The sequence below is a fragment of the Dermochelys coriacea genome, chromosome 1, assembly GCF_009764565.3.
Source record: "Dermochelys coriacea isolate rDerCor1 chromosome 1, rDerCor1.pri.v4, whole genome shotgun sequence".
Taxonomy (NCBI): Eukaryota; Metazoa; Chordata; order Testudines; family Dermochelyidae; genus Dermochelys; species Dermochelys coriacea.
Window position 1 is genome coordinate 167107381 of NC_050068.2, and position 24966 is coordinate 167132346.

At 37.3% G+C, this 24966-nt stretch overlaps 1 protein-coding gene across 3 annotated transcripts in view; it reads left to right on the forward strand.

The window, feature by feature from the left end:
• LTN1 (listerin E3 ubiquitin protein ligase 1) overlaps positions 1-24966 on the forward strand; it is a 41100-nt gene that overhangs the window by 14491 nt on the left and 1643 nt on the right. For 2 of the 3 annotated variants that reach the window (XM_038368581.2, XM_043508985.1), the window contains exons 10-29: positions 342-1130; positions 1747-1788; positions 2932-3124; positions 4368-4607; positions 7424-7577; positions 7844-7994; positions 8355-8556; positions 9616-9775; positions 10024-10128; positions 10417-10559; positions 12597-12732; positions 13734-13878; positions 17235-17448; positions 17797-18034; positions 19101-19175; positions 19728-19914; positions 21473-21644; positions 22945-23165; positions 23966-24160; positions 24782-24949. In XM_038368581.2, the coding sequence (XP_038224509.1) occupies positions 342-1130; positions 1747-1788; positions 2932-3124; positions 4368-4607; positions 7424-7577; positions 7844-7994; positions 8355-8556; positions 9616-9775; positions 10024-10128; positions 10417-10559; positions 12597-12732; positions 13734-13878; positions 17235-17448; positions 17797-18034; positions 19101-19175; positions 19728-19914; positions 21473-21644; positions 22945-23165; positions 23966-24160; positions 24782-24949 (3930 nt within the window). Of the gene's footprint in view, positions 1-341; positions 1131-1746; positions 1789-2931; positions 3125-4367; positions 4608-7423; positions 7578-7843; positions 7995-8354; positions 8557-9615; positions 9776-10023; positions 10129-10416; positions 10560-12596; positions 12733-13733; positions 13879-17234; positions 17449-17796; positions 18035-19100; positions 19176-19727; positions 19915-21472; positions 21645-22944; positions 23166-23965; positions 24161-24781; positions 24950-24966 lie in introns of those variants that run through there. The other variant, XM_043508988.1, reaches the window with a different exon arrangement.

Consider the following 24966-nt stretch of genomic DNA (forward strand, 5'->3'; position numbering starts at 1 on the left):
CCAGAGAATTTAAGAAAAAATAACTTTTAGCTGTGTTTCTGTATCCACCTTCCCATAAAACCAAACCTTCTGACAGAGTGCAGAATTCTTGTATGAAACCCCAATGTCTTTAACAATAAAGTATATATGTAATGGATAAGGGGTTTGTAAATGTTTAATAGAAGAGGTTGGGTGGGTTAGACGTTTTGCTAATTCTGTTTTCAGGATTGCTGTTAAATTGATATTTAATAGATGTTAAACACTTTGTTTTGTAGAGCTTCCTGAGATTTGTTAATATTAAAACTATTGTCTAGTTGTGTAAATATTTAGTTACTAAAACTTTCTTGCATTTCTGTTTGTAGTTAGTTCCTCTCATTGAAGCTGTGCTTAAAGAGACCAGGTTACAAATTGGTCCATTGTTTTACCAAATAGCAGAAATATTGAGCTCCTGGGAAATAAAGACAGAAATCTTAAATGATGATGGGACAGCTATAACTTTCCGGAGACTCTTGTCGAATTTCTGGGACAGTCTCTCAAAAATGTATATACTCTATGTTGATGCAGCAGATGCTGATGAGAAATCTTTGGTTGCTATATCCTGTATGCTACAAATTCTGCAGAGCCCAGAGAGCTCTGTGAAACCAAGCAAAAGAAGAACCATAAAGATCAGATTTACAGATGAGAATGAATCTGAAAGAAACACAGAGAATGGGAAGTCTGCTGAAGTGACAAATAATGGTGAATCTGAAATACTGACTGATCCACCACATATTTTGTTTCTAAGGAAAGAACCTTTAGAAGATTTAGTCTGCAGCCTCGCTGAACTGAGTATTGTGTATATCAGTGAACATAAGTCTGATCGGCACTTAAAGTTTCTCTCTGCTCTGCTCAACTCCTTCCCTTCTAGCAGAGTTTTTCAAGTGCTGTTAGAGCAGGAAAATGGTGTGAATGCTGCTCAGACTGAATTCCAGGAAGATGTAGAACTTCAACATGAAAATCCATCAGTACAGTTTCTGCATCAGAATTTAATAGCTTGGTTGAAAGAAGACTGGAGGAAAGAGACAGATTTTCTGGTTGATATTTTGTATAGTGTCCTTAGGTGTTGTAACAATAATACAGAAAGAAAAAATATTCTTGATGACTTAACTAAGGTAAGGCTTTCTTTTTTACTTTGCAAATAGAAGAATTTATATAATGACTATCCTGATTTGTGGGCTACAACAGAGAGTGAGAATAATAGTGATTTTGGATCTGGAAAATGTATTCTGACTCAGAGTAATATATTTGTTTTGGATAAATCTGACAAAGGGAAGATTGAATTAAGAGAGTTTGGAATTAGAATACTAGGAAAGGTGTTATGACATTGATATGCTTATTCCTCTCACTTGATATAGCGTACTGAAAATAATGAATACATCTTTAGATTTTTGTTCCTAAATTACCACCTTTTTTCTTCATAAATACGATTTATAGTATTAACCTGTAGCTTTTCTCCTAACCACAGTGACTTCTACCCATTTTGATCTAGTTGATGGGGGAAACTTAGGTTGCCATGGAATTGGGCAATTATAATTTCTTTCATTGATTATTGGCTACTAAATAATCATAATTATGGGATAACCTTTGCTCACTACTAAGGCTTGACAACTTCTACACATCCTTTTCAGAAATTAAAATTAGACAATAAATAGAGATTGCATTAAGCTTTCTTTTCCTAATGGAATATGTTTTATTAACTATATTTTTATTTATTTGTTTTTCCACTAGATGGATCTGAAATGGAGTATTTTCCTACAAGTAATTCAAAAGGTATCTTCTTTGGGAATTTTATTCTTATTTTGCATGCATACTTTTGGATACTTTCCAATCTTTAAGTGATAGGTAAACTGGAGTAGACTACAAACTAGTTTGATTTTCATAGTTTGAAAATCTAGTAATAATTAAATTTGAAACAGTGCTGTTTTATTATAACTTAAATATAGCACCTGTCTCACAAGCCCATAGTAGATAGCATTAGAAACTGAAGCACTTCCTTCAGGGGTTCTCAAACTGGGTTCGCTGACAGCCCTGAGCCCCCATAAAATTAAATTACCCCTTCTTCCTGTTTTTAATTTATGTGGGGGTGGGGGTGGGGTCACAATCAGAGGCTTGCTGTGTGAAAGGGGTCATCAATACAAAAAGTTTGAAAACCACTGATAGAGGCAGTGCATTGCCTGTATTGTAAACTTCCATCTTCAGTATGTCTCATCTCTGATATAGAAGGGCTCCTTTTTCATTCATATATGGGAGTCTCTAATGTGGTCAATTGCGTGGCATGATGTTATACACAGTTCCATTCCCCTGAGCCATTTAGTCTCTACAAAATAGGATCACACTGTGCATATATACTTTAGAAAGAATGATGTGTAAATTCAACCACTATTTGGAAACCCCAGAAATACTGACTAATTAGGACCAAGTTATTTTACTTTATAGGCATTTGTATAGCGTTTATCACCATATTATCTGAGCAACTCACAAACATTAATACATTTATTCTTGCAACATGCCTGTGAAGTAAAATATTATGATCCCCATTTTTACAGATAGGGAACAGAAGCACAGAGGAATTTGTGTCTTGCCTGAAGTGATATGTGAAGTTGGTAGCAGAGCTGGGAACTGAACCCAGATCTTGCGATGCCCAGTATCAATGTCATCCCTCCTCACTTATGGATGCCTCACACTTTAAAATTCCTTCCTATTTTTTATTATTTATAATAATAATTGGCTCATCACCTAGCAGAACTTTCCCCCAGTATATAACTTGGCATTAGTTTCTGAAAAAACGCTGACATTATAACTTGGCATTAATGTATAGGAATGAAGTACTCTCTCTCTAAAGGCTAATACATACTAATCCTATATCCTTAAAGTTATTAACCTTGCAAAAATAGTTATTGTCTTGTAATTCAGGCATGCTCGGACTCAGTGAAACATTCATTAGTCTCTGGGTGGCTGAAAGGCGATGTACTAGGGGAGAAGCTCGTAATACTAGCAGATGATCTGTGCTATAAGGGTTTGAAAACCACAACAACCTCATCGGAATTGTACTGTTCAGAAAGGTGGACCCTGCTGAGCTTGGTGTTATCACAGCATGTTAAAAATGGTAGGTGAATTGCTACTTGGGGAAAAAAAAAAAAGAACTTCTTGAGGTTTTTCACCCTATCACATTTTGTAACCTCTAGCTGCTTCTCTGTTTATATTTACCTGAGCTAGTATACTATGTCCTTTTAATTTCATTAAAACTAACCTGGAATAGTGACTGGATATGCTTCCATTTCCATGCACCTATTGACAGGATTAGTGTTAATCTTCTTTCTGTTTAGATTTTCCTGTTCTCTAATTGTATAATTCTTCAATGCAAAGATTGGATTTACTAAATGATCAACTGCGGAATAGACCATACAATCTGAAATTTACTGTTCAAAAAGTAGTGTCAAATCAGAAGGGTTATGGATCCACATCAGAGCTCTCTGACATCAGACAACAGAAGCAATTTATAAGTCCAAAATCTGCTTATTTGGGGCACATACACTGAGAGATGTATGGGACACCTTTGTGTGTAACTACCTATTCCACCTGTTGCTTCTTTTGTGTGGCAAGTGTGACATACACCTCGGTATTAATGAGTTTCATATTCTGCTATATTACCGAATTTTAAAGTCAATGTATTTATAATGCTATCATTTTGTTTAGCTTGCTGGTATTTATTAAAATGCTTGCAGTAATGTTTCCTAGTTTATCTGAAGGCTAGATTCTTTTTGGTGGCCAAGAAGTGGTTCATAATTTCCCAAGAGATGCACCAGTAAGATGAATGCATACTATAGAATAGATAGATCTTCATAATACTATTGTGTTTTGCTGTTGGGTCCCAGAGGAGGGTGCGGGAAACTTGCTCGCCACTCCAGAAAAGTAGTCAGATTTGCCGGTTTAAATGACCTAATGCAGTGCTCCAGGATTGAATGTTTGCCTTCTCATGAGTCAGGGTCAAGCATTTCAGTGGATGGCTATGGGACTGGAGATATTACTGCATGTATACCATCCTGAGGTCCCTTCCAATCCTGATACTCTATGATTCTGTGATTTTGTGCAAAGTGCTTGTGTAACAAACTACCAAGGATATGTTGGGTGTGTTCCATCAGGTGTTGAAGAGTGAGGACATCTTTGACTAGAGTGAAATGAATCAAACTTTAGCACATACAAAATTAAAGCAGGCTCTCCCCTTGATCTTGCTTTCAAGATTAGTGAATCTGGAAAAGTAGGCAGACACTGTTTATAGCATCTGATGGCTTCCGTAGAATCTTACTTGTCACAGAGTAATCATAAAGTGTCTTTTTTTTTTTTAATAGAGTCCTTGATTGGTGAAATTTATGTTGAAAGAATTATTGATAAACTTCAAGCAGCTCTTTCAAAAGCTAAGGATCTTTCTGAAGCTGGAAATACTGAACCATCAGTATCGTTCATATGTGACGTAGCCTCTAACTTTTTCAGCTCAGTTAAAGGGTGCTTACTGATGACATCTTCTGAAGACTTGTTGTTCACTATTTTCCAGCTGTGTGCTCAGAGCCAGGATGCTACGCACTTGCCAGGTAACCCAATGCAAGAATTACTTTGCAAACTAAAATCTGACTTTGGAACGTTTATTTTTCTGGTTATATTTGCATGTGTGTTTAGTGTTGGTTTGTTTTAAAGATTGATCTTCAGGGCAGTAGTAGAGAAAAGCCACCTCCAGAAGTTTAAGATTTTGTGCAAAAAACCCTCCATAACTCCAAGTAATATTCACATAAAGCGGGATCAGTGTTGCTCAACTGTTCAGTGATAGCTAGAGCTGTGCAACATTTTTCAGATGAATACTTGCAGTTTCTGGTTGATCAAAACTATTCTCTAATTTGCCAAATAGTTTCGACCAAACTGAAGAAGTCATAACATTTTGGTAATGTTGAAACGTTTTGTTTTGACCTGAAAAACTTTATTTAGACTTTCAGACATTTTCACAAAAGGAAAGGATTCAGAAACAGGTGCTGGTGGTGGTACTTCCCTTTTACACTGTGGCCCATTGGTCAGGGCAATCACTTATGATATGGGAAACCTGGATTCAATTCTCCCCTCTGCCTGATGAGAAGGCGGGATTTGGGTCTCCCACATTGCAGGGGAGTGCCCTAGCTACTGGTTTATAGGATATTTTGATATGGGGCTTTCTCACTCTCTTCTCATGAAGCTGTTTTACTTTTTAATAAATTGTCATTAGAGCCAGAATCTGGGTCTCCTTCCTCTTTGGTGAGTGCCCTAATCCCCAGGCTATTGAGTCATTTTTTTGCTTTCTTTTCCTGGTCCATGATGACAACAGGTAGTCATAGAATGACTATGAATTGTTATTGAGAATGACAATGGTTGCGTATTGAAGGAGATGTTGCCTGTAGGACCCCTGCCTTTATTGTTGAAGAAGTTGGAAGGTGTGGAATAAATGAAGGAAGGGATTACAGGAAGAGGAAGGAGGGTCTCATGGTTAAGGCAGTTGAATGTTGCCCTGGAGAACTGGAGTCTGTCTCTGCATCTGCCACAGAGTTCCTATGTGATGCTAATCAAGTCGCATCATGACTACCTGTGCCTTTGGGGTTTTTTTGTTTGTTTTTTAAAGTTTGCTATAGCAGTGTGTTGTTTTTTTTTTTCCTGTATGCTTGATTTGAGACTCCAGTGTCTGATTCGCTGAGAACTAGGGTCTGATCTGCGAAACATTCACAATTGCAACTGAAGTCAATGAGAGCTCTGCTTTGAACATTGCTGTATAATTCTTTGTACTCTGAAAAATCAGATTTTGTGCATCTCAAATTTAATGAATACTTTTTACCTTAATCTCTCTGTGCTTTAATTCCCTGTCTGTAAAATGAGCATAATCTCACAGGGGTGTTGTAAAAATAAATTCATTAGTATTTGTGAAACACTCTGATGATATAGTAAAGAGCACCATAGTGAAACCCATGAAGAAATTAATAATTCTCTTTTTAGAAAGTGTTTGAATAGTGTGCAATAAATAAGGCCTGGGACCACACGTGAACAATGAGGAGAAAATAAAATATTGAGTGGCTGCTCATTAAGTGAGCACCATCCATTCTGTGCACTGACTAAGGCTGGGGTCCTGTGGGGAAAAATAGTATGTGGTCACGAGGCACTTGAACTACCCAGACATCTGTTGGAAAAATAAAATGGCAAAACACAAAATGTCCAATGAGTTCTTTGAGTGCTTTGGGGACAACTTTTTGTTTCAGAAAGTGGAGGAAGTAACCAGGTGGACAGCCATTTTACACTTGTTTCTGACCAACAGAGAAGAATTGGTTACGAATCCAAAGTTGGATGCGTAGTGTTGGAACTAGGGGTGTGGGGGGTGCTGCAGCACCTTCTGGCTTGAAGTGGTTTCTATCATATACAGCGTTTTACAGTTTGGTTCAATGGCTCTCAGCATCCCCACTATACAAATTGTTCCAGCGCCCCTGGTTGGATGGCAATTTGGGTGAAAGTGATCATGAAAATGATCCTAGGGAAAGGAAGGAGTGAGAGCTGCAGAATAAAACTTGGACAATGGACTTTAAAAAAGCAGACTTTAACAAAGTCAAAGAACTGATAGGTAACATCCCATGGGAAGAAAATCTAAGAGATAAAGGAGTTCAGGAGAGCTGGCAGTTTCTCAAGGAGACCAAATTAAACACACAAACTACCAACTATCCCAATAGGAAGACTAGGAAGTGGCCAGTATGGCTGCATCAGGAGCTCTTTAATGACCTGAAAATCAAAAAAGAATTTTACAAAAAGTAGAAATCTGGACGAATTGCTAAGACGGAATACAGAAGAGTAGCATAAACATGTAGGGACAAAATAGGAAAGGCTAAAGCACAAAGTGAGTTACACCTAGTAAGGGACATAAGAGGCAATAAGAGGTTCTTCAAATACACTGGGAGCAAACACCTATCAAACATCTATCAGGGATAGTCCATGTTTACTTGGCCCTGCCTCAGTGCACAGGGCTGGACTTGATGGCCTCTTGAAGTCTCTTCCAGGCCTACATTTCTATGATTCCATGTAATTAAAAATGATATCATAATACATATGCACAAGATGGCCAAATTAAGGTTGCTCAGGCATCCTTAATTCTGACATTTCCTAACAACTTTTGTATGCTTAACTTTTCAAGGTGTGTGTGTGATAATTATATACATGTTTTACATACTTTTATAGTAAATGTAAGAGGGTCCTGCACATTTTTGACTTCAAATAATTGGTTACCAACCTAAAAAGTTTGAGAAACACTACTTCACATGTTAACAGAGCAGTGACCTAGTAAATGTGCTCACCATTATGCAGTATGTAATTTGGCAGTTAATGTTTTAATTACTTTATTTTTTGTGTTTAGATTTACTTGTCAATAAACTAAAGCACACTTGGTTGTCTGGCCTCAATTCGCTTGTGCGTGAGGTTGGCTATATGCAGAAACAGAGCACCTTCTTGCATAAATCTGCATTGTGGGTCAGGAATCAAATTCAGTCTTCCTCTTTGGATGTTAAAAGGTAACTATGTTTACTGCATATCTGTTGGTTTTGGGATATTAAAATATGAAATAATCAATTCAAAACTAATGCTTTTACAGCATCTGCCTATACGTAAGTCCTAAATAATGAAAATGTTTATTATTCTGTCTGTGAGGTAAGAGCATGACTTAAAATGCAAAGTGAAAAGCCATTGATGTGGCCTGGTACTCATGTGAAATGTCTTGTCTTGTTGTCACATGATTGTGCTTAATTTTTCAGGAAGAATTTTTTTTCCACTTTTTCAGCCTTCAGGTTTTGATCTCTGCAGTTAATGATTTGCTGACTAAGCTACTGGAAGCTGGTGAACTGTCTGGTTGTCTTCTGGAAGCTTATTTTGGACGTATTACTCCAAACAGCTCTGACTGGGAAAAGTTGCGAGAATCTCTACCCATTGAGGTATGAAAATGACTGCAGTCTGAAAGCTACTGCACAGTGAAATAGCTACTGTATGTACAACCTGGGCTGCTTTCTCTGTAATCTTTCCTGCTTAATCTCTGGAGCAGTGTGGTTGGAAATGATATGAAGTATGCCTCTCCTTCCATTGCCTGTCTAGTTGCCTGTGTTGGGAATAGTTCTCCAGTTAGGGTACCTTTACTGGCTATTTGTTATGAACACGTGGGAACCTCAGTGTGGGAACTTTAAGTGACATTGTAAGTAATTTTGAATTTGAAAAGTTACACAAATGCCTAAGTCTTTATATTATTCTGTAAAAATTGCACGTAATTGTGGACAGCTCCTTTCTTGTGTTCGTTACAGTGGTTACACAAACCTCTTTTGGAAGGAAGACTGAGTGTGAACTGTGAGCAGTCAGGAACAGAGGTTAAGCTATGCAAAACAACTAAACTTCCAAACCATCTGTGCACTGCAGCGTTGTTAAGTAAAATGGCACTACTTATACAGGAACATGAGGTGGTGTTTGAAAACCACGATGCAGAAAGGAAGAAAACTGAGAATATAAGTAAGTAAGAATGGTAAAACTAAAGAGCGCTTGATTTTATATAGTAGTTGTAAACCAGATTGTATCAATTGGTGGAAGCAGTTATTAATGAAAGGTTTGGAATATAGCTAACTGACATTATTACTTAATCCTATATCTTTTACAGTTGTTGCTCTGATCCTGCTTTAAGTGCACAAGTATCTTTTAGTATGGTGTTTATATAACTAGAACCCTTCTGGCTTTTCATTTTTTGTTTGTATTCATACTCTCTCTCAACTAACCTCTTAGCATACACTAAGGTAAAAATAGTTCTTTGCCAAAATACCAGCTATCCCAAAACACTGCCTGTTGTATGGTGAGCATACATGCAATGTATCCATGATAGCGTATTGGTACGTTTTGAGTGTTAGGCATGAGATTGGAGCCGTTATTGCAACCATTTTTCTTTTCCTCATCACTCTGTCCGTACCTCCCTTTTGTTCAGTCACTTTTACTTGTGAAGTGGCTTAATTATTTTCATGTTCTTAAATCAGATCTGACCATAGATGTTGTGCATTTTATGAAGTAGTGATGCCACTCCATGTTCTGCTTCTGCCGCTATTGAAGAAGAATGCAACTTCTCAGTGTGATCCTTTATAAGAGGATGAAGAAACAAACACACAGTAATTCAAGAACTGGTTTCTAACTTCAGACTGGGGTTACTATCTGAAATTCGGTCTTGACTGCCTACTTTAGGAGCAGCAGCCAGGAAAATTAGAGCCAAGAAGAGTAAGATAATACAAAGGTGTAGGAGAGGAATCACTAACTAGAGTCCTTTCCATGCTTTTTTTTTTCTTTCTTCATTTTAATAGTGCCTAAGCATCTAGAATAGCTTAAATTAATCATGCATTATTACCTATTGTTAACCCCAAAGTACATAAGTGTTGGTGCCAGGAGTCCAGCTCATTCCTCTGAGCACCTGAAGTTATGTGTGAATGTAAGCTGTTTTGTGTTGTTACCAAGATACATGGAAATGTAAGCAGAGGCTCCCTGCATACACCAGGCTTATTGTAAAATGGATACTTTTGTTGGTTTGATTAGTTGCAGAACTACTGTACTCATTGCAGTGGATTGAAGAACTTGATGATCCTCCTTGTCTCCTCCTTGAATTTCTCAACATGCTTCAAGTAATCAGTATTACATATGAGGACTTAAGTGCATTTGGTAATACCACCAACCTTCTGCAAATATTATTTAACAGGTAGGGACAGATTTAGAAAATACTTGATGAAATATAACATTCCTGATTTATTCTGGTTTTGGCATTTGCACTACAGAGATTATTACTTTTATTGATGTGATCTATTACAGAGATTGCTTTTACTGATGTGATTTCATTCTGATTTCTTTCATTAAGGTCTTTTCCTTGATATGTTCACATATGTAGGTGTGTGTGTATACAATCTACATGTAAATTAAATAGTTCTTTTTTTCCTTTTTTTTCTATAGATCAAAAGAGTGTGGAAGACTTTGGGCCTTAGCTATGGTTAGATTGATCCATACAAAGAATATTGTGTCCAGTGAAATAAAACAACTTTATATGATGACAGAAGGGTATTCTAATACTACAATTCATAATTCCTTGTAGTTGTGAGTTAATGTTGTTGATACTCTGTTGCTACTGGTTCTGATGAATGAAATATGTAGGATGGGTACTATTTATAATTTATATATGCAGTGTAAAAGAAATGCAATTTACCATATATAAATGGCCTGAAAGAAGCAGAATATGAAATAATCTTTCTTTGATCCATGATCCCTAGGAGCCAATTTACATTTTCCTATAATAAAACTGATTTTTGTTTCCCTGTTTCATTCTTGGCATCTCGTTTACATGAACAGGTTTTTCCCATTAACAGAAGGCAACTTGCATACAGTTCAGAGCCTGTCTCCATTTTTACCTGAAGAAGAAAAGGAAGAACTAGTTATCCAGTGTACTGCTAAACTTATGGCGTGTATGCAAACCGACCTCGTCGGTACTGATGGTCAGTAACATAACTATACACTCTTCAGCCAGTTTGGTTTATTAATTTAAGGTGGGATGATGTAATTAATTTATTCGTAGTAATGCTTCATAGACTATTTGATAAGGCAACTGTTTACTACAAACAAAGTGTTGTTAGTGGAATGAAAATGCATTATCTTCAGTTGTCAGCTTATTATGTCTTGATTACATGTTGTCCCAACAGTTTTATAAACTATTAAGGACTGTTCTCATATATATAACTATTACCCACATGGCCCATCCAGAATGGGAAGCAAATGACCCAGGTCCAGATTTTTATGGTATTTAGGCATAGCACTGCTCAGTGTTGCAGTGGGAATTAATGTGACTTAGACTTCTAAGTGCCCTATGTCACTTTTGAAAATGTGTAACTTTCTGAAAAATTATTCTTTTGAGCAGTGGTTCTCAAACTAGGGCTGCCGCTTGTTCAGGGAAAGCCCCTGGCAGGCCGGGCCAGTATGTTTACCTGCCGCGATCACAGGTTCGGCCGATCGTGGCTCCCACTGTCCGCGGTTCGCCGCTCCAGGCTAATGGGGCTGTGGGAAGCGGCGTGGGCAGAGGGACGTGCAGGCCGCCCTTCCTGCAGCCCCCTTTGGCCTGGAGCAGCGAACTGAGGCCAGTGGGAGCCGTGATAAACAAACCGGCCCGGCCCACCAGGGGCTTTCCCTGAATAAGCGGTGGCCCTATTTTGAGAACCACTGCTTTTGAGCCTAAACTTTTTATAGTTCCTTGTTTTCATTCATTTTTGGTCATGCTCTTATTGACGAAGCTCCATAAAAACTTGTCATGTCACTATTCCTGAGTGAGGAGTATATCTCTTGCTGAATTTGAAAATCTTAGCATTGTTAAAACAAATTCATGACCATTTGGGCAAAACTGTGTTGTATCTTCAGGTGAGCACTTGCAAATAAACATATTGTAAAGGCTTTGTAAGTGTGAATTTTTAAACACTGGTTAAGGGGGGGACAGTTGATCAAAATCTTGAATTTTCCTGCCCCATCAGATTCTTTATTTTCCCCACAACTAGTGTGTATTTGACTATATTATCATTGGGTTATACATTCAGTTAAAATTTTCTGGACTCTCTGTCTTTGCTTCTGCGACTGTATTTGGGCCACCAGGGCCTGACCTGGGAAATTTTAAGTAGATAACAATGGAGTGGGTCCTCAGACTATTCCCTGGTTGTATAGGAGATCCCCATGTATCTCTTTGGCACAGTCCTCTGTGATTGAGCAGTCAGCTCCTCTGGTCCACATGTTCCATTCTGCCCCATCCTATTTCTCCAAAGGGTTCTGGCCAAGGAATGTGTGCCTAGTTTCTAAACATTAGTCAAAGAATGAATTCCCCATTGAGTCTGTACTCTACTCACTTCATTAAAGACCTGGTAAAGTTCTTGTAAATACAGCACCAGATCTTGTGTGATGTGACATGCACATATAAAGGATGCAGTTAATGGAATGCTCATGTCATTGGTGTGGTGCTTGTAAAAAATGTATCTGCTCTCCAGGAGGTATATATGCATATTTTCTTCTTTCTTTTAAAATGGAAATTTAAAAAAATACATTAATGCAGTAATAAGGGTTCACAGTTAACATGAGTGTCAGGTTTCCTTGAGCTATGCTAACTCTGCATGTTGCACATGTGTAATATTTTCTTTTCCTAATTATCTCATTAAATGTATAGTTTAACCTATTACTCTTTTTGTTTTGTGCTGCAAAGGATAAATGTGCGGTTGGAACCTGAGTTTGCATTTTTAATCACTTTTATTATTAACTGTGTAAACTTACCATAGCATTTAGTTGTAATAACAGTGGATTAGCTCCTGAAAGAATAAGAAAGATCTAAATATTATCCAGAATAAATTTTTGTATGTTTGTATATGTAAGTAAAATAGTAATTGGATATGCATTTTTCCTTTCCTGTGCTGGCATTGTCTTGTTAATAAATACATGAATATATTCAAGAGCATTCAACGTGTTCTATGTGCTTTTTTACATGGTATTTTACTGTATTGTAGGAGCTTTTGGATATCTTGCCATTTTAAACTCCTGCTTACATAGTGGAAGCATTGATTGTCGAGAGCTACTATCTGGAATACTAAAAATCATCATGTCATGGAGAAATGATAATGAGGATAGCTTCCTTTTCAGCTGGTGGGTAACTCTGCTATAACTTAACATAGCCAAATCTTACTAAGTATTTTAAAACAGCCTATTTAGAGGGACAAAGAGTTTAAAAGTAAAAATCTATTTTTTAAAGTTCCCGTTCAGTAAGAGTACTTGGATACTTGAAGTTAAGGACATGCATACGTCTTTTCAGGATTGGGGGTTACATCCTTGATGAAGAACCTAAATAAATAGCTGGATTTTCAAAAGTGTTACGCATTCAGCAGTTTCTGAATACCCTGCACTTTGAAGATCAAATCACTTATTTAGACACCTAAATTAAGACTTGGGAGGTGAATTTCAGGCACCTGTATTTTAGAAATCTGGGTCTGAAAATCTGAGCAAAGACTTAACACGCAGAGAAGAAATACTTTCATTTGTCTGAAGTTCATTCATCTTGGGTTTACTGAAGAGATCGGTGTAATGATATCATGAAATGGGGACAAACTGGCAAGAGAATTTCATTGTGCCTGCATTATGCATTTAAAGTAGGCAATCGTTGTAGGTGTTTGTGTATCAATTCATGCATTAACTTGTGGGATTTGCACACTCAGGTGCTCACACTTGAAACTAAACTGTGTGATTCATTCATATATTTTATTGGCTACAGGAAATCATTAAGTCTTGTAAACCCATGTTGAATTGTGTCCTGGAGTATAAGTCAAACTGTAGTTTTAATTACTAAATTTACTGATTTACTTTAGGTTATTATTTGAGCAAATAGATAGTATAATGTGCAGTTGGTGGCCTATCTAGAATCACAGAACTTGTTTGTTTGTTTGCATGTTGGTTTATCTTGTTTCTGTTAGATAGACTTATTAGTTTACATAGGAACTAACTTCAAAGAAAGCAAGAGTATTTTAAGCACTTAAGCAGATTCCAGTATAGAATATGAATTTGGCCTCAGAGGAAACACTAAGGCTAGAACAGAAATATTTTATTCCTCTGCATTAATGAGTATGGTTTTAACTTCTGTATTTCTGTTGCAGCAATCTTAAAGAAGCAACGCCTCAGTTGCTTGGCTTCAATATAGAGATGATGCGTTACTTTCCTCTGTTGCTAAAATATTCCATGTCTCCACTGATGGACAATGAGTGGGACTTCGTAATGTGCTCCATGCTGGCTTGGTTAGAGGTAAAATGATAAGCATCATTGCTAAACAGTATATTGCATCCTGAAATAGGAATCTCAGAATAGACTTTCGACACCTATTAATTTGACACTCGACTAGTTTTTTTTCTGTATTTAAAATAAGGAGGCTAAAGAACAGATATTTAAGCCTTAATACCTTTCTCTGTATGTTCTTATAGCAGTTTTCATCTGAAGGGTGTGGAAGTGCTTTACATAATATAATACAGGGGTTGCATCATCTACCTTGGCTAGAAACATACTCATTTTTCACCGGTATCATTACAAAATGGAAGGATGGATGTTAATTTAAAGATAGTAGCCCAAAACATAGTGGCAGCTACATTTGTGGACTTGCTATATAGACATGTCATTTTAGAGGATTTTCTATAGTTAGTTATAGTACTTTTCGTGGATCTTGACAGAATAAAAAAAGCAGGAGCTCAATTTGAGGGAGGGGATTGATTTTTGTCCAAAGGAGTGAGCACCATTTTAGTAATTTCTGGTTGAACACAAGTTTTCCACAATGTGGAAATGATTTAATGAATGAAGCTTATGAATTTTTTATTATTAGGGAGGGAACGGGGGTGCTTTTCAAACTATGGTTCTGGCGTACTTGGCCATGTAAGGTTTAGTGTTGCAGATACACACATTACTATTTGAATCCACTTGGTGGCAGTTTCTGCCTATCATTATGTAAAAGGGTTTTGTAAAAATGGAAACAATTCATTATTCTATACCTTGATAAGAGCTAGGGAAAGTTACAGTGGAGTCGCATCTTACATGGTGGTTAGGTTCTAAAGTTAGCGCGTAAGGCGAAAATCACATATAGTCAAAATTACCCTTGCAAATCCCTTAAATTGCCCACACAGTATACTGTAAAGGGTTTTGTGTATACAACCCTGTACAGTAATATGTATAATGTATACAGTAATGTACAGTATATAATAAAGAGTACATATGCAAAATAAAAATACAGTAGTGTAAAATTACAATTACAGGGGGGTACTTACAGGGGGTCGTCAGGGCTTGATATTGATCCGGGTGACGGAGAGCTTGGGTGACGGAGAGCGAGTAGTAGACGAAGTGGTGGGCTCTGGTTCAGCTCAAGAAGTTTGCGTAGGCTCATCTGCTGTTGGTTGTTTTTCCTTGAAAAACATGGTGATCGGTAACTGTCACTGTTGTCTCTTGAGCTGCTCAAACATTTTTTGATATGGTCTCAAATCGTCTGTAATACTACATTTTATTTTGAGGCTTCATTCCAAAGAGGGATTGTATTCGGAAATTAAATCATTCAAGTGTTTCACTGCTTGGAACACTTCAGCAAATTTATGAAGATTCCAACTTGCTGGCTCTTCCTGTTCGTCGTTGTCATCTTCGTCTTCTGTAGACGATTTTATTAGTTCCTCTAACTCTTCGTTAGTCAATGTTTCTCTATGGCTCTCAATTAATTCTTCAATTTCTTCCTCAAGGATGTCGACGAAGCCATCACCACTCATTTGCCTGGCCACTGAACAATGCGTTTCACTTCTTTGTCAATGGTCGGGAAACCCTTAAAATCATTCACACATTCTTTCCATAGATTTCGCCAACATGCATTGACTGTTTCAGGCTTGATTGCATCCATTGCCTGTTTAATATAAGTGATGAAACTGGCGATGTTGAAGGACTTCCAACACTCCATCACATTAAGATTGGGATCAGCATCCATAGCGCTACGTATCTGTGAGAACGTAAGCCTCGTGTATGTGGCCTTGAAACAGCGAATCACGCCTTGGTCGAGAGGTTGGAGGATGGAGGTGGCACTGGGGGGGAGAGAGACAACTTCAACGTCCTTATGCGCAAACCGGAGTGCCGCAGGGTAGCCAGGAGCATTGTCTACGATCAGTAACACTTTAAAGTCAAGTCCTTTCTCTTCGAGGTACTGCTTGACCTCCGGAATGAAATAATCCAGAAATAATACTGCTGTCACCCAAGCCTTTTTATTTGATTGCCAGAACACAGGCAGGAGATTTTTGTTCTTGCCTTTTAGGGCACGGGGATTTGCAGCCCCATAGAGCAAGCCCGGCTTTATTAAATGCCCAGCCGCATTACCACAAAACAACACAGTCACATGGTCTTTAGCTGCTTTGAAGCCAGGGGCTTGTCTTTCTGATTTCGAAATGTAAGTGCGGTTGGGCATTTATTTCCAAAAGAGCCCAGTCTCATCAGCATTAAAAACTTGTTCCGGAAGATAGCCCTTTTCTTCTGTGATTTTCTTTAATTGTTCGGGGTAGGCTTTTGCTGCGTCTTCATTGGCAGATGCAGCTTCACCAGTAGTCTGCACGTTTTTGAGGTTGAAGCGGTTCCTAAAACTGTTAAGCCAACCTTGGCTGGCTTTGAATTCCTTTTCATCAGAAGGCTGTCCCTCTTCGGTGGGAAGTTTGAACAGCGTGTAGAGGCTAAGAGCCTTTTTTTGTAATGTGTTGCCATTGATAGGCACACGTTTACGGTTCATGTCTTCCAGCCATAACTTTAATGCCTTTTCAGTCTTCATTAAAGTCTTATCATGCACCTGGCTCGTCACCTTAGCAGTTATTGGAGCACTTGATGCCAAAGCTTGACAAATTTCTCTCTCTCGAATCTTCATGGCACAGATGCTAGATTCGTTGTGGCCATATTTACGCGCCACATTGGAGACCAACTTATTGTCTCTCAATAAGTCCAACATAGCCAGTTTTCCCTCCAGCATTGGAACAGATTGCTGTTTCTTCAGCTGAGCACCAGATGAAGTAGTTGGCTTGTGTGTAGGGGCCATGTTGTACGAAAAATACATATCTTTAAACACTAGAATCACACTCAGCGTGGCGAGATGCTCTCACTATGAGAGGCACGTGGGAACTGAGACCAACTGAGGGAACAGCAGATTCACGTCTCCCATCTCTCGCTCACTCCAAGGCATACGCTCATTTAGTGGAATGGTGGGTGGAATCGTCCGCACTATTTACAGATATCTTGTTGTTTTTTCTTTTTTTTTTTTGCCAAGCGCGAATAGTTGAATTTGTGTAAGTTAAATGTGTGTGTGATGCGACTCACCTGTACTGTATTTTATTTACTTTCATTGGGATCCAGCAGAAGTTTTTTAATAACCTTGTGAGGTCAAATACAAGGAGCTCTGAAGTGGCGTGAGCACAGATTTGTCTTATTTACTGATTCTCATATAGTATATTTTGTAGCGGTAACTAACGCTTGCTTTTCCATCAAACATCTCAAAGCCCTTGATGAACTACAAATTCTATAGTGATATAGAATATAAATATAGTATAACACAACTGTCTTAAAGCAGAGTGAGAACTAAAAAATTACTGCCATTTTTTTTCCAGACAACAAGGGAAAACCATTCGCTTTATCATGTTCCACTGGTGCAAATTTTTGCCTGTGTCAGCTGTGACTTGGCTTCTGCCCTTAGTGCTTACTTCCAGGCAGCAACTCCTGAGGCTATCAAAAATCTTCCTATGAACCTGATCAGTGAATGGAAGGAATTCTTTTCTGAAGGCATTCACAACTTGCTGTTAACGTTGTTGGTAAAAGTCACAGGCAAGTATATGGCAATGACAAGCAGGGTAGTAGCTTGATAGGACAAGAGACCTGAGTAGAGGTATTTTTAAGTAGAATAGCTGGCAGACTAAGTTTGACTTTATTATAATGAGTGCTTTGTTCATATAGTTGTTAGACAGTATTTAACTAACACGTAATGGATGAGCAACAATCGGTGAAAAATATTTAAGGGATATAAAATTGCACTTCGATTTTTAAAAATATTTAGTCTTTGATAATTTAGATAAGTGGAAATAGTGTGCCTTAGTTGTCTCTGATTGAACTCACTTGTAACCATAACAAACTGAGCCTCAAATGTAATTTTCTGTTTTTCTCCATTACGAACAGGTGAAAGCAAAGATGCATCTGAAAAATCCTTTCAGAACTCTATACTGAAGTCCTTAGGTGAAGTTCTAACATACATTTCAAAGGACCAATTGTTGAACCACAAACTGCCAGCCAAGTTTGTTGCTGGCCAGAAAACAAACCTCCCAGATAACCTACAGACTTTGTTAAACACATTATCTCCATTGCTGCTATTCAGAGCGAGACCTGTACAAATCACTGTCTACCACATGCTATATAAGTAAGGAATCAACCAGTGATCTTTTCCTCTCTGTTTTTAAACTCTGTAGAATTTTGCATTCTGAAATGTGAGGAGACTAGTGAAATAGTTTTCCATTTGGAAAACCACTAAGTGGTAATTTATGTACATGTAGTGAACTTTGATATACATATATTCAGTATAAATACTGAGTAATTTTATAACTGTTTTAATTTTAGCCTAATGTATTAACATAAAGGAGAAACTTTAGGTTTTAAGGAACATGCAAATGTAATTTGATTTTCTGACAGAAAATTGTGTATGTGCTTTAAGTATAGTATCAATATTACTACAATCCAGGGTTGCCTAAGTGTTTTCAGTCTAGCCCTGTGTTTTGAGATATACATAGCTTTCCAAAACTTTTGTCTGTTGAACTGAAATTTTCCTGGGTTGGTCTCTGCCTGAAGGTAAATTTTACTAGAGATTTTGAGCCAAAACTCTTCAGACATTTGTGTATGAGGAAAATGGGGAATAATTCTTCCTTATTCTCAAGATTCTTCTGAATTTTCTTTGGACAGCCTTAGTGCCTAAAATTTGGTACATATACTTGACTACCTTTCATGCAATTAATAAGGTACATATGATCTGAAACATAAGCTCCATAGCAGCTTATAGAAAAGGAGTACTTGTGGCACCTTAGAGACTAACAAATTTATTAGAGCATAAGCTTTCGTGAGCTACAGTGCCACAAGTACTCCTTTTCTTTTTGCGAATACAGACTAACACGGCTGCTACTCTGATAGCAGCTTATGCCTCTCATTTAGAGTGCCCTCAAAGGTCTGAAAAGGTTGATGATGATAGGCTTGTTCAGAAGTATAGATGTTAGGACTTCTGCGTCCTCCTAAAATAAAGATGAGTGAAGGGAAAAACTGAGCAAGACTATTGGCCTTGTGGCACCTGTAATTTAAGCAACCAGTTTTGGATGTGTGTTTTATAGACACTGCACTATTTTTAATAAATACATTGCCAACAATTTAATGCTTTTCTTGATATAAGATATAAATATTGTAGGCAGTAAAAATGAAAACTGGTTCTCTCAACTCCACAGGTTAATGCCCGAGTTGCCTAAATTTGATGATGAGGATCTCAAATCCTATGGTGATGAAGAAGAGGAATCAGCTTTGTACGTTTTTTTTTTCTATTTTGACTTCAGTTCTGCATTTTTAAAGGGGATGGGGTGTTGCATGTCATGGGGTCAAGAAGGACTCTTAATCCAATATATAGCATTGTAAAAAGCAAACTTCAGGAGCAGTTAGTTCAGTATTACCACCTGCCTAGGTGGTAAGAATGGATTGTGCTTTCTATTGTGTTTATCCAGCACTAGCACACTGTGAGTTCTGCCCAAATATAAGTTAAAGCAATTCAAATAAAAGCCAAAGTCCTCCGTTCAGATCCCCATGGTAGCATTCAATCGCTATATTCTGCTCTTCCTACAAGAAGTTAATTGGAGGTCTGTCTATTTAAGGGGAGAGGAGTATTAAAATGTAATATTGCTGTGCGGACTGAGAAGAGAATTTCATTGTCAGAAGAGAGCTTCTTTTGATGTATTTACATGTTTGATACCAAGAGGATGCCGAGCAGGCTGTAAAAAATAAAACCATTTTGTGTTCGAAGAAAGTTTTATTTTGTATATTTCATCACTATGCCAAATATATAATGCCTTATCATTCTGTAGGTCACCACCTGCAGCTCTTATGTCTGTTCTTGCCACTCAAGAACTCTCTCTAGAAAACATCCTAGAATGCATTCCAGTTGGAGAGTATGCAGTTGTTCAGCCACTGAGCGAAGAGTTCTGCTTTATTTTAGGATATCTTCTCTCATGGAAATTAATACTAACTTTCTTCAAGGCAGCTTCTTCTCAAGTATGTATTTAATGAATGTTTTTTCTCCCAGTGGGTTTTCTTTATATTCCTATCTGGCCAGGGTCCATTTACACCTGGTCCTGAAGTTTCCTCTTGATATTTTTCTTCCTTTTAAGTATTCAGTGGTTGCAGGCCTTCAGCTAATGCAGATTTAATGGTATTCTTTTTAGAACCCATCAACACTGAATACGCTGAACTCACTACCGATCTCTCCTTTCCCTAGTGTTGAGCATTTCTTACACAGCACTACGACTCTGCCATTAAGCTAGCAGTGGAACTCATGTGTTTGACATGACAGTGCAGAAAGCTGCTATTACACCGAGTAATAAATGTAATGCTTTAAGAATTTTATTAAAATATATAATTTGTAGGCACTTTTTAAGCAGCCTCATTGGCATTTTATTAATATTCTATTTATCCACCTGCTAAATGCTTACTTTACAATATTTAGAAATCTTCCTCAACAGGAAGCAAGACATCACTGTAGAACCTGTATATTAATGTTCGTTTAAGGAGAACAATCTTGTTGCAAGAGATACCTAATTTGAATTCAAACTATTGTTTGTAAATAGGAAGTATTTGGTGCATTTAATTAAATATACAGCTCTAGTTAACCTTACTAGTTAACCACCAGAAAACTTCGTGATTCAATCAGTAAACAATATTTGAGGGACATGGAACAGTGTTTTTAAGGTAATGTGATAGTTCACAGTACAAGGCATATTGCGTACATTGTCATTCTTACAATTGATCTACTCTAGTGACTCCTAATTTTAAATTTAGTATCATGTTATAAAGTATCTAAATCCTATTGAAGGAGTTGTCCAAAATAATGTAATTTATTACTGTTAAAGGGTGATAGAAATGTTACGACATTATATATAATATATACCAAAGTGAACTATTTGGATTCCTGTTCCATTTGGAGTTCACATTTGTAGGTATAGATGTAAGGGAAATGAATTCTGTGTTAACAGCTCATTGGAAACAAAGCTAAAACAACATTCTAAATTTAGATTTTTCCATTTCTCTTAGCTCACCTATTCAAGCACAAGATTGTTCCCTACAGTATGTTCTTGAGTTCTTGGTCTAGTCTAATTCAATAGCCTGAACCATGAGGCTTCCATCAGTTCACTTAAAAGACAGTAATAGATTTTGGTGTCAGAATGCTTTTCCAGGTAGTCTATATGTTGGACTGCCCTGACCAATTTATCTCCATGCTTAATGTTTACATATGGATGTCTGTCTATCCTAGTATTTATATAATCCTCATCATCATTAGTAGATGAGCACCTCACCATCTTTAATGTATTTACCCTCCCAACACCCCTGTTAGGTAGGGAAGTACTACCATTTCAAGATAGAAACTGAGTTACAGACAGGCTTAAGTGGAGACAGGAAGTCTGTAGTGGAGCAAAGAATTGAATCAGAGTCTCCCAGGTCCTAGGCTAATGCCCTAATTGCTGGACCAACCTTCCTCTCTACATGTACATGTTCATATCAGAACGAGCTGCTTTTTTATTAGGACTCATACATACTTTATTTTTCCCTGCACCAGCTGCGGGCTTTATATTCACAGTACCTTCGAAGAACTAAGAATCTGAATAAACTGCTTTATCACCTGTTCAGGCTTATGCCAGAAAACCCTGCCTTTTCAGGGCCAGCTACTGAAGTCCCAGATAAGGACACAAAAACTTTCTTTACAGAAGAACTTCATTTAGGTGTCAAAGGTTAGTAAAAATGTAGATGATATTTGTTCACTCGGAGTAACTTCAGCCTTAATAAGGTTAAAATATGCTTCTTAGTGTAAGAAAGCGATAAATCCTAGAGAAACATTTCCCTTCCTTAGTCTCATCACTGAGTTCTTTCCAGAAAAAGCTGTGATGGGAAATCCTTATTACCAATTTATCTCTGAAAATGATAGTGCCCTGTGTCTGCGCACGTTCAGGGTTTAGATCGGGGTTCTCAAACTGGGGGTCGGGACCCCTCTGGGGGTTATGAGGTTATTACATGGGGGGTCACGAGCTGTCAGCCTCTACCTCAAGCCCCGCTTCGCCTCCAGCATTTATAATAGTGTTAAATATTAAAAGAGTGTGTTTTTAATGTACAAGGGGGGCAGTTGCACTCAGAGACTTGCTGTGTAAAAGGGGTCATCAATACAAAAGTTTGAGAACCACTGGTTTAGATGGTACAAGAAAGGGGAAATATTTAAGCCTACAATATGTTAAGTCTGCATGCAGATTTCTTGCTTCATTTCTTAAATGGACACTTAGGTAGCTTAAGCCAACTTTTAGATTGTCTATTTAAAAATATATATGAAGTTAATAAACATTTCTTCAAAATATTTAACTCATATTTGCATTCACATATCTGAAAATACAAAGGTTGCAGCATAGTGCTAATGCATGAGAAACAGCGTTAAATTGTCTAGAGACAAAAGTTAAGTAGATTTGTTAATTTTCATTGTTCTACCAGAAAAGTGCAAAAAGCAAATTGAACTTGAACATTATTTTTCCAATAATCTAATGTGATATTGGTAACAGAGGCAAGGAAATAGTTTCAAAATTAAAATGTTTGTTTTGATTTCATCATTTTCATATTACTATATAACATAACCAAAATAAAACGAAAAGTTGTTTAGAAAGGAAATTGAAACGTTTCGTTTTAAAAACAGCCAAATGGAACGAACACTTGGACGTTGTTGGAACAATTTTCCCCTTTTTTGGTAAAATTTCAGCAAAACGAACACAACTTGGCAGAACATTTCAGTTTAGACACAGCAGCTTTCTCCAAGGGAAAATGGTTCCATTTAAGTTTTTCTGACCAGCTCTAAATCTGAATGTTCGTAAGAAGGATAGCATTTATGGACAAGAAGGGTTGGGAATTGTTGGTATGCTTTCCATTGCTGGCAACAGGCTCTGTCTTATAATCAAATTATTAAAATAATGCTGCTGTAGGCATGGGGCAGAAACAATGCTTTGTCACCTATTTGATATTTGACAAAATGTTTTTGATTTTTTTTCCTCCAAGATACAACAATATTGTCATCTCAGATTCCACACTTGGCTTGCTCGGTGTATCATATGACATTGAAGGACTTGCCAGCCATGGTTAGGCTTTGGTGGAATAGCTGTGAGAAACGTGTCTTCAATGTTGTAGATAAATTTACAAGCAAATATGTCAGCAATGTACTTTCTTTACAAGAAATATCTTCTGTGCAGACTAGCACCCAGTTATTTAATGGCATGACGGTTAGTAAGGCCTTTATCTTCTCAAAAAGTTGTTTGTGAATTGTCTTGTAAAAATTGAATTATAAACTCTCCAGTGTTTCTAAACCAGGCATTAAATACAATAAGGTGTTTTAAGTGCAATTTAAGTAAAGATCATTGAGATAATATCAATGGAATAGAGCTATCAAAGAATAGTGATCTCTTGCAGTTGTGACTGGAGTGAAATCCTGACCCTGTAGAAGTCAACAGTTTTGCCCTTGACTTCAGTGGAGCCAGGATTTTACTCTAGATCTTTATCAAAATGCTGTAATGGTCAAAGCACAGATGTTGCTTTTTCAGAACCTGACTGATCCTCTAAAAATAAATAAACCAACTTTATTTCTATGATCATAAATAATTGATAGCATAATTTAATTTATTAGTTTAGTAGGATGACATTTGTTCGCTATATAATTGCTGACTTCCTGTATTTGGAATAGTGTAGAAAATCTTGGTGCATGTACTTCAGTCAGAGAGGTTATCCATATAGGTGCTCTTTTCTGCAAGACCACTAGTGATATGGTACCTTCTGGCTAGTCTAATTTTTTTTTTAAATTTAGTCATCTTTCAATCTGATTGGCTGGCACCAGTTCTGTTTAATTGGCATGACAAAGGTTGGCATTTTTCTTTAATCAAAAGATTTGTCAATCACTTGTTTTCCTGTTCCAAGTATATGCAGTAAATTATGGATGTTTCATGTAATATAAAAAGACTTGAGAAAGTGAATGTTTAACATAAAGTGAGATTTCGCCAGTTTTTTGAATGTTTCTGTTTTTCTATAGGTAAAAGCTCGGTCTGCTACTCGGGAAGTGATTGCTACCTATTCAGTTGATGATATATTTATTGAACTGATAATACAGCTTCCGCCAAATTACCCACTGGGCTCAATAACAGTTGAGAGTGGAAAGAGGGTTGGTGTGGCTGTTCAGCAGTGGCGCAATTGGATGCTACAGTTAAGCACGTACCTCACTCACCAGGTGAAGTTTTAGGCAAAACCCTTGGTTTTGACAACTTAGGACAAACAAACAGTGACACAAAAATGATAGAACAATCTTAGCAATATAGTGTTGACTGAAATATAATACCAGGATCTACATCTGTGGATGATGAACCATTACAATCTCAAAACTTCCCCTAACATGAGACCCTCTAAAATTGGGTGGGTTGGTTGGTAATTATAGATGTCACTCTATACTTGTGATGATAAGAAACTAACAAAACGATTAATGCAGATAGCTTTATAAATGCTCTTAAATGCACACTGTCCACTACGAATTCTGTAGAGAGGAACACGTCTGGAATCCGACGGATACATTGTATGATACTGTCCATTGTAGTTGAAATACATGGCTTTATTTGATTGTGTACATTAAAATTGTACATGTTTCATCCCTTTACCACACCCTTCATAAATAGTATGTCATCTTAGATTAATTTTTCAGGATAGGGTCCAAGTCCCCCTATTTATATATACAACACCTCATACAATGGAGCCCCGGTTCTGCTTGGGGCTTCTGGGAGTTCTAGAATAGAAATAAGAGACGTTCTAAAATGTTAACACATCACTGATTGCTGTTGTGACTCTTTCCTTCTGTTAGAATGGAAGCATTATGGAAGGCTTGGCTTTGTGGAAAAATAACGTGGATAAACGGTTTGAGGGCATTGAAGATTGCATGATCTGTTTTTCAGTCATTCATGGTTCCAATTATTCTCTTCCCAAAAAAGCCTGTAGAACATGCAAGAAAAAATTCCATTCAGCCTGTTTGGTAAGTATCCAGAGTTG